Source organism: Narcine bancroftii, chromosome 2 (assembly GCF_036971445.1).
Source record: "Narcine bancroftii isolate sNarBan1 chromosome 2, sNarBan1.hap1, whole genome shotgun sequence".
Classification (NCBI taxonomy): domain Eukaryota; kingdom Metazoa; phylum Chordata; class Chondrichthyes; order Torpediniformes; family Narcinidae; genus Narcine; species Narcine bancroftii.
The window spans coordinates 301,687,380-301,704,475 of NC_091470.1; the positions used below are offsets into that span (position 1 = coordinate 301,687,380).

At 39.0% G+C, this 17,096-nt stretch overlaps 1 protein-coding gene across 2 annotated transcripts in view; it reads left to right on the top strand.

Moving 5' to 3' along the window:
• The window catches only part of st18 (ST18 C2H2C-type zinc finger transcription factor), a 184,293-nt gene that overhangs the window by 85,085 nt on the left and 82,112 nt on the right, over positions 1-17,096 (top strand). The window contains exons 3-4 of one of the 2 annotated variants that reach the window (XM_069921506.1): positions 2,486-2,540; positions 10,814-10,844. In XM_069921506.1, coding sequence (XP_069777607.1) covers positions 2,486-2,540; positions 10,814-10,844 — 86 coding nt within the window. The remainder of the gene's footprint in view (positions 1-2,485; positions 2,541-10,813; positions 10,845-17,096) is intronic. The other variant, XM_069921507.1, reaches the window with a different exon arrangement.

Here is a 17,096-nt window from a genome sequence, read left to right on the forward strand (position 1 = left end):
AATGATCTCTGAAATGAAAGGACTGTACTCGCTGGAGTTTAGAATGAAGGGAGAAATTTCATTGAAAACCATGCAATATTGAAAAGCCTGGATAGAGTGGATGTAGGCAGGATGTTTCCCATGGCAGGGGAATCTGGGAGCAGAGAGCTCAGCCTCAGAATATAAAAAAAACATCCTTTTAGAACAGAGATGAGAAGAAATTTCTTTACACAGTGGGTGGTGAATCTATGGAATTCATGGCCATAGCTGGCAGTGGAGACCAAGTCAGTGAGTATATTTAAGATGGAGACAGACAACAGAATCAAAGAACTTTGGCAGTGGCAGGAATTTGGGGTTGAAAAGGTTGCAAAATCAGATAGGAAGGAATGGCAGGCCAGACTCAATGAGCTGAATGGCTCAATTCTGCTCTTCTATCTTATGGTCTGATCGGCTTTTTTTTTAATTTAAATTTAGACATCCAGAACCGTAACAGGCTCTTCTGGCCCACGAGCCCTTGCCACGCAAATAACCTCTCAAGCATTTTGAAGGTTGGGAGGAAAACAGAGCACCCAGAGCAAACCCATGCAGATACAAGGAGAATGTATAAACTCCTTACAGACAAAGTTGGATTCAAACCCAATTCGCTGGTACTGTAACAGGGTTGAGCTAACCGTATAGCCACAAATTTTAAATTCAGCATGGTAGAAGTCAATTCCAGCCACTTAAACACATGCCGCCCAATTAATCTGCAACCACATACGTTTTGGTGGGTGGGAAGAAGCCAGAGTATGCTGACAGGGAAATACCGCACAAACTCCTTACAGGTCAGTGTCGGATTTGAACCCAGGTCACTAGCACTGTAATAACATCATGCAAACTGCTACATGAACCATGCCACACATTCTGCTAGTTCAAGAGAGTTGTTAGCTAGTTTGACTTAAATATTCTTTAAAATGTTGTGTTGATGAATGTTATATGAAAGTATTATTTGTGTTTCTCATAATACATTTTCAAAGCAATTTATTAGCTAGTGAAAATAATAATAAAATGTTTCATTAATGTCTGGACATAGTAATAATTCAGTTAATTTAATTATGGGCAGTGCTCATGCAATGAAGAGAGGGGATTGTGGCAAGTGAATTCAGAGTAAACAAACTGGGTAGTGATAGTGAACAGATGTTTACAACTTGCAAAAATCGATTTACGAACAGTTATCAGGAGCAGAATCCTTAACTCTGTGACTGCCCATGTTATAAATGACTGTTTTTTTCTAGCTGGGAAAAAATGTCATATTGAATAAAAACAATGTATTTGATCAGAAAGAACAAAGCAATATTCAGGTGTAAGAGAGGTATTTAGCCAACATGATTCAAGAAAGATCCTGGACAATGCATACACATTTTTAACATGCCACAGAAATTAGTTTAAATGTAAATTTATTAAATTAAATTTTAATTTTAATGTAATTTTTTTATATTTAGACATACAGCACAGTAACGGGCCATTTCGACCTATGAGTCCTTGCCTCCCAATTTACACCCAATTAACCCACACCCCCAGTTCATTTTGAACTGGGAAGCCAGAGCCCCCAGGGAAAACTGATGTAGACACGGGGAGAACATACAAACTCCTTACAGTCAGCCCTGGATTTGAACCCAGGTCCCGATCGCTAGTGCTGGCCGCCACGCCAACCATGCTTCCATGCCAGAGTTTTATTCATTTCCAACAAAAATGGATTTTGCAGAACAGCCAAAATAAGAAACCTGGTCAGGTCAACTGGAGCTGATTTAATTTTCTCCCAGATTTAATGATTTAACTGTTTTGAATATTTTCCACCATAAGAGATTAAAGATGTATTTTTTGTTCTATACAGCCAAAGCAAATATGGATCAACTTGTGAGATGGATGTGTTAAGAAAAAAGATCACACATGTTAATTTTACCCAATATAAAATTCACGGTTGTATCTTTTGATAGCTTCAAGTATCAAGTTGTTAAAATCTCTTTAAGTGCCAAATGTGAACTAGTGAAAGAACAAGAATAAATGGTATATATATATATTAGTTTAACAATATATAATATAGTGTGTTGGTGAGTTTTTTTCTCTCAATAGACCATAGTAATCAAAAGTAATGAACCTATTATGTGCAGGGCCTCAGAGAGCATCATATTGCCATATGAGTGCAGTGCACAAAAGGTTTATTAAAGGAAATTAAGGTCCATCATAGCCACACCTGCTCCCCTGTTATAAATCTAATACAGGTCACTACTTTCAATCACAACACAACATTAGATAAAAGAGTCATGTTTCTCATTTAAACTAAGGTAACAGCGCATCCTGTTCACTCAATTCCTTTCTGAGAATACAAAAAATTAGAATGACCTTCATCCTGTAATGACGTTGATAGGCTTGATGGAAACAATGCATAAAACTGCAAAACTATTAAGGAAAAGTCTTTTTTATTTATTATTTTAAAAGTAAGGTGAGTGCTTATTCTGTGTTGCAGATGGATTCAGACATTGAGGAAAAGAGACTGCGTACTCGTTCAAAAGGATCGAGGGGTGAGTGGTTGAAAAGTTGAAGAATTATTTTGTTGTACACAATACAAGACAGATTTGTTCCTGTGGTGCACCTCAAATAGGCAGGCCTTTTTCCATTGTGATGCACACTTGTGTTAAATAGAGGAAGGATTAAGCTACTTTTACCCTTAAACTCCACTGACAATTTTAATAAGGGCAAATAATAGGCCACATGACATATGTGGTCTTTGAAAGTGCATGTTAAAATATTATTATCTCTGTTTAACCTTAGCTATAAAAATCTTTCACATTCAGAGTGTTCTTATGAGCAATTAGACCACAATAAGGCAAGAGATTTCTTTTGATGATTGCAGCATTTTATTTTGAACATCGTTCCAAGAATGACAATGACCACCAGTGGGTAAAGTAGTATTCCTGTAGGGATCAGCACTGAATAATGGTTCAGCACTGAGGAGCTAAAGCAGGGTAATTGATGGAGTGAGGTGGTAAAATTATAATTTGTTTTCCAGATTGGCAATTGTTAAACTTGCAACTGTAATGATGAATTCCAAAATAAATGATTGTTTCTTTAACTCTGCTGCCGACTTCGACCGAGTGTAGCAACAAGAGTGTGAAATATGTTCCAAATGAATTTTATGACTCAGCTTCTGAACCTTCATAGTCTTTCCTTTCACAAGACACAAGTCAAAAACCCACTGGAATACTCCTTATCTGCTTGAATGAGAGCAGCTCCACCACCATTCAAAGAACTTGGCAGAATCTAGGATAAAGTAGCTTGCATCCACCACCTGAAATATTTGCTAGTCCACACTGGCACACAGTGGCTGCAGACCATTAACTCTGCAAAATGTACTGCAGTAAGAGGGTTCTTAGATAGTAAGTTCCATTTGCCAAGTTCTCCACTTCTACCACCAAGGAGTACGGGGTCACAGATGGAGGAGAACACCACCATTAATAGTTTCTCTTCCAAGTCACACTTCATCCTAAGTATTCCTAATTTAGATATACTGTTCCTTAATTATCACAGGATCGAAATGCTGGAACTCTCCACTCAACAGCAATGTAAGTGAACATTAAAAGCAAACACTAGATGCTAGAAATCTGAAATAAAACAAAATGGTAGAAGCACTCAGCAGGTCGGGCAACATCTGTGCAGAGAGAAACATAGTTGTATCAAATTGAAAACCTTCCATCAGAACTGGTAAAGAGTGAAAATGAGAAACTTTGACTTATTTTTCCTTCATCCTGACAAAGTGTTTTTGACCAAAAATTGTAACTCTGTTTCTATTTGCATGCATCTGCCTGACCTGATTCTTATTTCTTGCATTTCGTAAAGGACTGCAGGAGTTCAAGAAGGCAACATTTTTCACAATTGCAGTTCATAATGGGCATTCAATGTTAGCTTACTAGTGATACCACTGTTACAAAAATTTAAAAAAAATGAAATGTTCCAATATCAACTCAAAGCTTGGCCAAAATTTTCTGTATCTATATATTTTCACATAAAATGCTCACATGGTGTCAGCAGATACCAAAATGCTGCTCTCTGCAGGTCAAAATCCCGTAAGATAAACAAATGGATGTTCCAGAGGAATAAATAATCCAGTATGCTTCATTGAAGGAATTACTACATTATCTTGAAACAAATAGAATTTAACTTGTTGGTGTTCTACTTGAATTAGATTCAATTTTGGATTCTATTCAGTCAAGATGATAAGAGGCATATGGTGTGTGGATGTAACAGCTAGATTAAGAATACAATAGGTGAAATGAACAATATCTATTTTTCAACTAGATAAAAACTTGGATTTAATTGTAAATAAAAGTAGAGAATGCAGGAAATACTCAGCACATCAGACACACCTGTAGGAAGAGCTAATGTTTCATGTCAAAGACTTTTTAATCAGAAGGAGATGGAAGGGAAACAGAGTTTATTTAATTTTGTTGTTTCAAATTGTCTCCATATGAGAACTCTTTAAATTTAACTTGAATCTTAAACTCTATTGGTGCAGGCTCAAGTCTATGGTTCAAAGTGAAGTGCTTTACTCATGCACTAAGAAACTGTCCGGTTTACTGTCGTTCCAAGAATAACAAATTTGGCTTCTGCGGACAATGCATCTCCACCTGCCCCTTGATATTTTCATACAATTTGGCTGCTGCCCATTTAAATGGAATCCCACTATTCCCTCCCTTCAAAAGCTAAAATCTTCATTTTGTTGTCAAACCATGTCATATGATGCTCTGAATGTGAAATTAAATTAAATTTCTCATGACTAGATCTTTGGATCTTGAAATGAAAGCTTTGTTTATACCTTATCATTTAGATCCAAGATTCAAGATTCTTTTTACTGTCATGTGATAAAACAAATGTAATATTACATGGAATTGCATTTAGTCTGCTGTAAGGCAGACAAATATTCACAACAGCAGAAATTTCCCGGCTCACCTTACTGTCAGAGCAAGAGAAGCAAAAGAGAGTCCCTTCAGTTCACTGATTGTCTGTGAATTCACCTCCATTGCTCCTGTAGCCTCTGCAACTTCACAGTCCAAGCCATTGCCAAATCCAAACCTACAACACAATTAGCTTTCAACACCTGAAGCCCCTCAGCAGCCCTTCTGCCCTTAGCACCCTCTCTCCTCGGTTCCAATACCTGGTAACCTTTCAGCCAGTCTTAAGCCAGTTTCTGACAGTCGTCAGCCTGGTGTGAGTCTTTTGAGTGTGAGTCCAAGAAGCAGCCTGTAGCCTGTGTGGGTTCCTCGTCTAGTGTCACCAACAGGCCGCAGCCTTTGCGTTCTGCAGCTGGAGAGCCCCTCACTGGTCTGCCTCATTGGTCACTGCCACCAATTGAAAATTCTTTCTTGGTGTTTCAAGGGAGAGATGACATCTTACTTCATTCTAGTTTGCATGATTGCTGAAAAAAGCCATTCACCAAATATTCTGCACTTGCTTTGTTTCAACTATCCCCAAGTAACAATTCCCTTAAGATGCGAATACATTAATGTGTGCGACTTGAGATAAAGCTTTGAATAATCTTGATGGAGTGTTTGATGCAAAAGAAATTCTTGAAGGTGGAAATGGCTCCTTTGGTTTTTGCCTTCAATGTTTATTAGTTGTACCTCAATTACAAATATTTTGGTTTTGCTTCACACTGAAGCATTCATTTGTATTCCTATTATGAAGTCAGGTTTATCCTCACATCAGCACCATTAAAAGTGAGTTCCACTTTACACCTGTATCATAATTGTGTTGGTCTACTTTTCTTCAGGAGTGTTTGCCCCTTATTTAAAACCTGTATTTTATATGTGTTACATGGTTAATTCCCCCCTTTCCACTTCTACTTTGTTGTTAAATGATGATCATCTTATTTAGATCTTTAGGAAAAGTAGTCAATTTGTCACTTCCCCACCATAAAAAAATAATAGAAGACATGAGTAATTTGTTTCGCATTTCCACAAATTTTTCTTCCCTAACTGCTGCCTCACCCTATAGAGCTCATTCACTGTGAGCCTTTACAGTAAGTGCTACCTCTCTGGACAATTGTGACAAAAGCACTTGGTTAAAATTCACTGCCCATATAGTTCCACATTGAAAAAAAAAACCTTTGGATAGTGATGAGAAAGGACCAAACAGATTTAACCTTTCTAACAGAATTTGCAACACAATTCTGGTTCAAAAACTATGATTGCTGTGAGGTAATTCTGCATAGATTAGGATTTCAAGAGGAACCTATATTGGGTACCCCATGTGATGAGAGGAAGGCTGATGAATCTTAATTAAGGGGCTCCATTTCAGGCAACAGACCAAAATCATGCAGTCACTTTTATGATGTCTCCTTGAAGTCAGCATTAACCATATTTTCCTTTAGTTTATCGACTTAAACAAGTTGTAGACCCTTCTAATGCCGATAGAGACAGCTTGCCCATTTTAACCTAATGGATTTTAATGTATTTTCCACATGAGCATGGTCTGCAGGGGAGGAACTAGAATGTCTAAGATGGAATGGCTGATCATGACTACAAGAAACTCCTGCTCTTCTGTGCTGATCAGAGACATCATTATCAATTTTACATTCAAATTTGCCTCAATTAATTTTCAATTGATCACACAAAATGCCTTCAGAAATCATCAGACAGATTGAAATTTTGAAGTCAGAGTACAGCCTGCTGTTGAGACCAACCAGGGATGAATTTCAGGGCCACTGACCTTTTGTACAGTCTCTGCTTTGGAGTGACTGAAAATCCTGCCTCTAACTCAGTGGTGCAGGATGCTAAAATAAATGCTCACCACTCCTTTACATTTGTACGCATTGAGTCAAGTTTATTGTTTTCTGATTGTACAAGTACAACCTGAAGAAGCAGCGTACTCTGGTCCTTGGTGCAAAGCATGCAGACACATAACCACACATACAGATAAATAATACATATGCAGGACAAGTCTTATACCTGTGCAAATAAATAAATATTAATTGGTACAAATGAGAGTCTCGGGTGGTTAGTGTGAGCAGTTCCCCTTTGGTCATTCAGCATTCTCACTGCCAGTTGGCATAACCTGTTCCTCAGCCTGGTGGTGCTGGCTCTAATAAACCTGTTCCTCTTCCCCAGTGAGAGCAGCTGAAAGTTACTGTGTGCATGGTGGAAGAGATCCTGAATGAATTTGCGTGCCCTCTTCAGACAACGATTTCTGCAGATCACTTTGATGGGGTGGGGGGGGGGGAGAGGAAGGGAGACTCCTGTGATCCTCTCTGCTACTCTTCTGGCCCTGTGGATTGACCTCTGATCTAATGCCAAGCTACCAGAAACATGTGCCCCAATATAACACTAGGAGTCTTTTGGAAACTTTGTGGGTCACTCAGTCACCAATTGGACACAGCGAGAAACAATTCTGATACACAATTAAAACCTACTTGCCTAGAAATTGGGTTTCCGACATAGCAGGTGCACTAAATAGGAGACAGAAGAAAATACAGATGCAATCAATGAGAACCTGAGGCAATTCACAGGCAGGGCATCAATCAGGAGAGAAAATTGGGACATTTCAGGTTGGGACACTTTTAATGAGACAAAAGGGAACTGAAGTGAAATGTTGACTGTGAACTTCTCTCCATGAATATTGCCTGGCCCATTGTTCTCCTTGTTTTAACTAAATGGGTGCTACACTTTTCCTCAGTATGCAGTCTGGTGTCACCAAAAACATTGGAAAACTGGAAGATCTTTGCTTAAGGATGTAATTCCTGGGTGACTTCCTCCCTTTGAAGACATTGAAATGCAACCTTCATGGACAAGCAGCAGGTCCTCCACATCTGCATGCTGGCTTATGGGATCCAAATGAGTGGGGGTAAAGAGTTCTCTTTGAAGCAGTGTGCTGTGCAAATGACAGAGAAGGTGTTTTGAGTTGGGAGAGATTGCAGAAAATGAGGAGATGGAGGGAAGGGAGAGAGTGGGATAATAATGCATGGAGAGAGGGCCAATTACAGCACGTAGTGTAGGTGACTCTAAGCCACTCCCAACAGTAGATACATTTGGGTCAAGGACAAATGACATGAAGATATCAATGCATTGATATATCTTTTTTTTAGATTTTATAAATCCCCTGCAATCATTTAAAATGTTCATTGCTTATACCCCTAAGTATAGATCAAAGCATCAAAAATCCAATAAAAAGACCCCAGTGGAAACTTTTATGTCAGATTTATTCCTTCCAGCATGATGGACTCTGTGTTTTACTAAGAGTGTCAGTCACAGTGACAGATGCATTATGCCCATCACATTCAGAAAATATGACAGTCACATTAGGAGGAAGCTTGAGACCACATGGGCAAGTTATTTAGCGCAAACAGTTCAAAACGTGAACAATACTCTTTTTATGCGTGAACTGCGCGATAAATCCAGAGGCAATTTAGTTTTTATCAATCTAATTTCTTGCCGAATATGTTTTTCTCTAATCCTCAACTCCACAAGATAAAATCCACCAGAAACAATGAACAAAATTGTACAGAAAATAAAGTAAACTTCCAGTTGTAGAAAATTTCCCTTGATCGCAACGAAGTTCTGCTTGCATGCCATGCTGATCTTGAAGACTTTCAGGTTTCATTGAAAAGAAATGAGATCAGACGTAACTGCTTTACTGTCACAAATTTGGCACATGTAAGCAAGGACAAAGTTCCAGTGTCAATGTCAACAGTGATTACTGGATGATCGTGGTCCATCATCTTCATCTTTTGCATGGCCACGATTTCTTTGAGCATTCAAACAGCAGTTGAGAGTCTGAACACTACCTTAGTGGATGCATTTTTCCTTTTTGATAAATACAAATCTAGCCATAGAAAGAAGGTAAAAACAAATGAAATAAAGACAAGAACTAAATTTTATATCAAAATTTTGTATTGATTGGAAGCTGTATTATTTATCCAAGAGAAATATGGACTAAACTGCCTTGTGTGATGAAACATGGGGTAAAACTTTGTAATCTTTGTTAGTATTATTCAAACAGATGAGAGCACCAGAGCACTGAAATCTAATTCCATTCACTGCTGTGCCATGTGGATCAGCATGCTTTCTGAACATAGATGGATGCCAGTTTGCCTGGTTCTCTCTGGGTTTTCCTACTGCAAAATGCAAGCATTTGCCTCCATAATTTCAGCACGTATGCATCAATACTTTTTCAACATTGCATTCTGATATTTCTATTTGGTTTTTTTTGGCTTTACAGGATTTATGAGAAATGGTACTCTTTATCAATGCCACAGCAAGATTTTTTAAGTTCTGCTGTCGTGTGATAAAGAGAAAACATATCATATTTGCTCCCTTTCCTCCATCTATACTTCTAAATTGTATAATTACGATCACAGACAATGAAGTATACTAATATACAGTATATCATTTGGCAGGGCAGGAGTATTCTGTATTCATAGCCTGAATGTTCAGTGTTCAGATTATCTGCCCACGTCAGCTGTGGGTAGATTCTTGCTGTGTGAGAATAAATATCTCTCCTTTTGTTACTATTTGGAGTAACTTTGTTCACATTTTATAGTTAGACCATAGACAAAGGGAATTAAAAGTAATTTTGAGGTCTAAAATAATACATGATCAGTTGACTTTCAATGAAAAATAGAACAGCAAGTCCCCTTTTAGTATCAGCTAAAATTTGATGTACCTGGCAGGGGCTGTGGTGAACAGTGGCTGCAGGGGGAGATTAGGGGCTGTGGTGAATAGCGACTGTGAGGGGAGTAGTGTTGATGCAGAATGGTGTGGGTGGAGTGGAGCAGCACTGCCTGATTAATTAGTGGTCTAACCTATTCATTATTTTGATGGTGAACAACCACAGCTAGACTCAGTTTAAGGAAAAATCAAAAATGGTTGTCACATTTGAAATTCCGTACTAAAACATTGCAATCTTTTGGGCCAATGCACAAATTAAATGATTTAACACAGAATGGAGAGCAGTTTATCTTTTCAGAAAATGGGTCTTTCAGAATGAAATGCCTTTATATTTGAACACATATAAGAAATTGTGTTGTATTCGTGGAGAGAAAAGATTAAGAGTTGATCTGATATCCTAGTCAACAATCCTCTGAGGAGCAGATGAAATTTCCATGGATTATTTGTGGATCTTATAGAACAAACTGGTCATTCTGCCTGAATTTAATGATTACGTATTTGCACTTTAGGGCATATTGAGAGTTTGAAAGAAGGTACATAAATTATTTGAGGCAAATCGTTTTCAGAAGTATAATTTCCATAATCTCTTCTATATTCTGTACAAGCACAGAAAGCAAAATAAAACAACTGGATTTGGGAATGATAATGTTTGATAATGCTTCAATATGCTTGTGGAATTTCCTTCTGACTCTGAAATTATTATTAACCATATTTTGGTTTTGTCATACTATGTAAGATCTAAAAAAAAAATCATCCCAATGTACATGCACAAAAATGGCTAAAGAACCAAGGAAAGGTGTCCATAAATTATTTAAAATAATCTGTAAATATTAATTTGGTGCAGCAAACTCGAATGGGAAAAATGTAAGATGTATTAAATATTATGATTGCCCGATTCCAACCGAAAATTATTCGGGTCAGCCAAATTATTTTGTCATTTGCGTTTAAATGGCTTGAATTAATAATTGTTCCCAGTGAAAATGAACTTGCAAAGACATAGCTGTGAATTTAAGCTCACTTGTGATTTTGATACTACAGCTGGAGTCATCACAGGGAGACAGGTGCAAACAACAGAAGCTCTTGTAGTGGAAATATAAACTTACCTGTTTTTATTCTCCTGTTCCTTCTATTGACAGTTTCAGTGGAGCCTGTGGCACAGGAACTGAGGTAAGGCAGCTGTGGGCCAATTATCTCCATTGCCATTGAGAAGATCAAAATCATTTATTGATTGCCTAATGCAAGGTTGGGATTTTAATCATTTTATCTATTAAATAAAACACTATAAAACATAGGAGCAGAAATGGGTTGTTCAGCCCATTGAATCTGTCCTGCCATTTAATCAAAAGCTGATCCATTTTCCCACAGCCCCACTGCCTGACCTTTTCCCCATAAATTTTGATGCTCTAGTTAATCAAGAACCTTATCAATCTCTGCCTTAAATACACCCAATGACTTGGCCTCCACAACTGCCTGTGGCAACAAATTCCACTGATTTACCACCCTCTGGCAAAATAAATTTCTCTTCATTTCTGTTCTAAGTGTATGCCCTTCAATCCTGAAGTCGTGGCCTCTTGTCCCAGGCTCTCCCAGCATGGGATACAAACTTTCTAAATCTACTTTGCAATGCCTTTCAACATTCGTAATGTTTCAAAGAGATCCTCCCTCAAATTCCAACAAATACAGGTCAACAGCTGCAAATGCTCCTATTATAATTCCTGGAATCATCCTTGTGAACCTTGATGAAGCCTCTCCAATGTCAGCACATCCTTTCTTAAATGAGGAGCCCAAAATTGCGCACGATACTCCAAGTGAGGTCTCACCAGTGCCTTATAAAGCCTCAAATGCACATGCCTGCTCTTATAATTTATTCCTCTTGAAATCACTCCTATTGCATTTGCAATATTCACCACCAACTTAACATACTAGATTAACTTCAGGCTATGCTGCATAAAGACAGCCAGGTCCCTTTGCATCTTGGTATTTTCAATTTTCTCCCCATCTAGAAAATAGTCTGCCTGTGACATTATATTTCATTTGTCACATCTCTGCCCATTCTCCTAATGTGTCCAAGTTATTCTGTAGCCTCTCTGTTTCCTCAGCACTACCTACTTCTCCACCTACTTCATATCATCCACAAACCTGACCACAAGCCATTCATTCCATAATCCAAATCATGAATATACAGCATTAAAATGAAATGGCCCTAACACCAACCCCTGTGAAACACCACTAACAAGCAGCTGACCAGAATGTGATCACTGTATTCTGACCCTCTGCTTCCTGCCAATCAGCCAGTGCTCTACCCATTCTACTATACTATGTTAAGTGGCTTCATGTGTGGTGTGGCACCTTGTCAAAGGCCTTCTGAAAATCCAAATACACAATACCCACTGCATCTCCTTTATCAGCCTGCTTATCACTTCTTGAAAGAATTCCAATAGCTTTGTCAAACAAGATTTCAGAAATCCATGGCCTATCTTGACAATCGACTCCAACATCTTCCCAGCTACTGACACAAGGCTGGGTGTTCTATAATTTAGTTTCTGTTCCCTTCTTGAATAGTGGAGTTACATTTGTAATTTTACAGTCCTCTGGGACTACATCAGAATCTATTGATTCCTGAAATATCATCTATAATGCCTCCACACTCTCTGCAGCTACTTCATTCAGAATCTGAGGGTGGAATTCAACTGGTCTGGGAGACTTATCCACCCTTAGGTCATTCAGCTTTCTGAACACCTTCTCTCTTGAAATAGTAACAGCATTTAATTCCCTTCCCTGATACTCTTCATCATATGGCATATTATTTGCTAGTCTTTATGAGTTTTTATAATTACCTTCTACAATCGTCTATCTTCCCACTAATTTTTGCTTACTTATGTGCCTTCTCATTGGTTTTAATGTTGGTTTTGAGTTCCTTTGTCAGCCATCCTCTGTCAGGTTTCAAATCTTTAATTCTTTGGCAACAGACATACTGATAAACACACTGGAATTGCTTGCTGCAGTTTAATCAAGTGATCAATACCTTTAAATGCCACATGCAAATTCCAACATGAGTCACTGGGCAGAAACTAAAATCATTCATTATTTTTTGTTCAGCTCAGGGAGATCACTTGGAGAGATTTGCATGACTTTCTGAATTGATTTTCTTGACTTTTTGGCAATCAAGTTGACCCAGTGTACAGCATCCCAGGTTACCTTTATACAGCTAAAAGCAATGGTCCTGTTTTCTACAGCCCAATGTAAGTCAATACTGTAATTAAGTGCAGATGAGTCTTAAGATCTAAGATCCTTTGGTTGTAGACCTGGATTGTTAGATGATGGCTGGATTTATCATAGGTCATCTACACTTCACAAGTCATGCTGAGTCTTTGTCACAATATAATTCTTCAGTTTTAATGTCAAAATTAGCTGTGTCTTGCCTCAGTGGCTGCCTGGACCCATTGTTCAAATAATCCACAGTGATGATGTGGATGGGGGTTTCACAAGCACCTCCTGTGTTCGGTAGAAGTTTTGAATTAAACCTGCTGCAATGTGTGGATAAGAGGATGCCTTGCTTACTAACCTACATGACTACATTATGTTAGTCACTTTAAAAAGCATGAAAATCACCTGAAGATGACACCTACTGGAAAAAAAAAGTTTGATGTCTGTTTAGTGCTGTCATCTGTACAAGTTCCCAAAAACAGGTTCTAACTACAAAAGGAATAGTTTCAAATGTTAAGAACTTCATGTATTGTTTTGCTAACCAACCGTTTTATGAAAATGTGTTCACGTCATTTAATAACCCCTCAGATTTTATGTGACTTGCTTTTCACCCATTGTATTTAGAATTGCTTGAATTCAGATTGTGAGCATCTGATGACTGGAAGAACAGTACTTCAATTTCCAGTATACCACTGAGAAAAAAATGTTCCTCCTCTCCCTTCTGATCCTGCCCACCCTCCTCTCCACAACACTGTCCAAACCATTGATTCCCACTCTAACCCTTAGCATATCTTTATTATTCCCATCAGCCTTCTCCTCTTGGAGACAGAATGCCTCAGTAGAGGCCTCACCTTCACCACCCTTTGCCCACACCTCCACGAGCTCTGCCACAGCCATTGATCAGTTGATACACCTTAGTTGATACCAACATATTAGAATTCCTTTGGAAAAGTTTAGGACCAGATACCACAAGTGACTTACTTAAATGTATTTTTCTGCATCCCTGAAGTACCTTTCCATCACTGGCCTTTTGGGCATCTGAGCAACCAAGTCTGTAGTGAGTTTCTTCCTATCCATAGATTGTGAACAATTGGAATAGCAGGAGAATGTAGTGATATGACCTCCTACAGCTTGTTCTACCATCTATATAATTATTGATCTGATTTTGGTCTCAGTTCTACTTTCTTACCTGTTTCCCATAACTCTCAATTCATTCTTAGTCCTACAAACTATCTTTTTAAAAATATATTCAAAAATTCAATCTCTACAGCTGCCAGAGTTAGAGAATTCCAAAGATTCAAGAGAAGAAATTCCTCTCATTTCCAATTAAATGTGCACCCCTTATTTTCAATCTATGTCTCCGAGGTCCACAATTTTTCCAGAGGAGAAATATCCTCTCTGCAATAAGATCCAACATTTCTTGAGCTTTCCTGTCTATCTTCTGTCCCGTGATACTGGATTTCTGTGTTTACCCAGAAAGACACCATTTCCTTCTGTTCCACAGCACTCTGTAACCTTTTGCATTCAAACAATAAGCTGCTTTTCCATGTTTATAAACAATGTGAAAAACTTCACATTCCACTATATAATACACCATTTGTCAAGGGGTTTACCTATTTATTTATCTGCTTACAAACCTTTACGTGTCTTGCAGAATGCATTATTTCCACACCCCTCCCCCCCCAATCTTTGTTTCATCAAATATTTGTCTGCAGACATTCATGTAAGTCATTAAAATAGATAGCTATGCCCTGTGGCACCCCATTAGTGCCATCCTGAACTTTCCCCAGAGATCTTGGCTCTCTGTTTTTTGTTAATCAGCAACTCCTCCATCTATGCTAATATGTTTATATCCAGTGCAGTAACCTTTTATGACATGGAGTCATAAAGTCACAGAGTCATGGAGTTCTTCAGCATGAAAACAAGTGCTTTGGGCTAACTTACCCATGCTGACCAACCTCATCTCACTTGCCTGTGTTAGGACCAAATCCCTCCAATCATTTCATATCCATGCATCTGGCGAAATGTCTTTTGAATGTTACAATTGTCATCACTTCTACCATTTCCTCTGGCAGCTTATTCCATGCACCCAACACAACCTGTATGAAGAAGATACCCATTAAGTCCCTTTTAAAACTTTTCTCTCTCACTTTAAAACCATGTCCTCCAGTTTTAAATGTCCTTGCCTTTTCCAAGTTCTTCATGATTTTATAAACTGTAAGTTTTCCCCTTAACCTCCTATATCTAGCATGAAAGGTCCCAGCCTTTCCTTGTAATTCAAGCCTACCAGTCCTGGCAACATCCTTGTGAATCTTTTTTTTTTAAATCCTACCCAGCATAACAATATTCTTCCTATAGTTGGGTGATGTGGAGGATCAGTTCAATCCTTGATCCAGGTTCTGGGGTGAGGGCCCAATCACCAATTTACTCTGGGATTTACTTCTAAGGAATGAAGGATTCAGAATTTTCTTCACCCAATTTCCTTTATTTGATACATAGCCTGTGGGAAAACCATCACCTCTGTAGAGGATTGAGGATCTCCCCGAACATACAAATGCATGGGTTTAAATTCTCCATCGCTATATGACATTAACCAATCTCAAAGGAGTCACCTCCTAGATGCCAAACATCATCCTATTAGCATTAAGCAATGCAATGTCCATCTACATGATGCACCATATTGTGGACCAAATGCACAGACAGGTCCCCCTCCCCTTGGGTAGATCTACAGTTTTGGTTCCCCTAATTCTTGTAAGTCACATGATTCCAGAGAAAAATTAGACTGTGGGAAATTTATGTCAGGCTGTTGTTATCAGGCAGCTCACATACCAGACCCTCTTGCTGTCCTTGATCAGGGCTAATGGAATTTCAGCTTGGCTGTCATTGCCGGCAACACACATCCTAGGTGTCGTCCCCCTCCCAGTATAAGCATTAACCAAGTTGTATTTATGCATTTATGCATTAATATTTTGGTGAGTTAATTGTGTTAATGTATCTGATGTATTAACCAACATCAATCTAAACTAGGAAGACCCTTTCTTCTACAGTGACCTGAACTGTGCACAATGCTCAAAGAGCAGTTTTACCAACATCCAGTACAGTTGAAACATGATGTCCTTACTCCTGTACTTAATGCCCTGACCAGTGAAGCATGCCAAATATGTTGCTGAGGAAGTGAAAGAGGAAAGTCTGCAAATATTGCGATTGTTGTAAAAACACAGAAATGCCAGAGTAACTCAGCGAGTCTTGCAGTATCCATAGGAGGTAAAGATATCTAACCAATGTTTCAGGTCTGAGCCTTTCTTCAAGAAATCAGTGTAATGCAGGCAGGAATGGGAGGGAGGGAGGGAGGAGGAGCACAGACCAACAGTCAAAAAGTGATAATTGGACATGGATTGGAGGACAAGAAAGGAAAGGATCAGGGAGGGGGCCTTTCTGTGAATTCTGAACTGGAGGAAAAGAGCAACAGGGATATATGGTTGGCCAGCGGAAAATGGAGAAGTTGATGTTAGTAGCATCTGGTTGGAGGGTGTCCACATGGAACAGGAAGTGTTGTTTCTCTTATTTGCAGGTGATTTCAGTCTGGTAGTGGCAGACATATTGGCATGAGAATTGGGCAGGGAATTGTAATGAGCAGCCATTGGAGATCCACACTACAGAGCCAAGGTGCTCAAAGAAGTGACCTCCCAGTCTGGGTCAAGACTCTCCGAAGTAGAGAAGATCACAAGTGAAGCACTGGATGCAGTAGATGGCCCCTGCAGATTCACAAGTAAAGGGTTGCTTTGCTTGGAAATGGATTGTTTGGAACCTCAAATGGTGATGAGGGAGGAGGTGTAGGCTCAAGTGCAGCACCTCCTGCTGTCACAGGGTTGATGCCAAGCAGGTGATTGGTGGCAAGGGAGGAGTGGATGATGGAGTGATAGAGAGAGAGGTCCCTGCACAAGGTGGAGAGGGAAGGAGAGGGAAAGATGTGTCTGGTAGTGGGATCACATAGTAGGTGGTGGAAGAGGTAGAGAATGATATATTGAATGTGGAGGCAGGTGATAGGTGAGGACAAGGGGAATCTTATCCTTTTTCAAGGGGGCAGAGGGAGCCAAGGTCGATATGCAGGTAATGGAAGATACATGAGTGAGAGCCAAATTGATGGAAGTAGAGCACAAGCCACATTATTTGAAGAAGGAGGACATCTTGAATGATATGGCAGGGAAGATC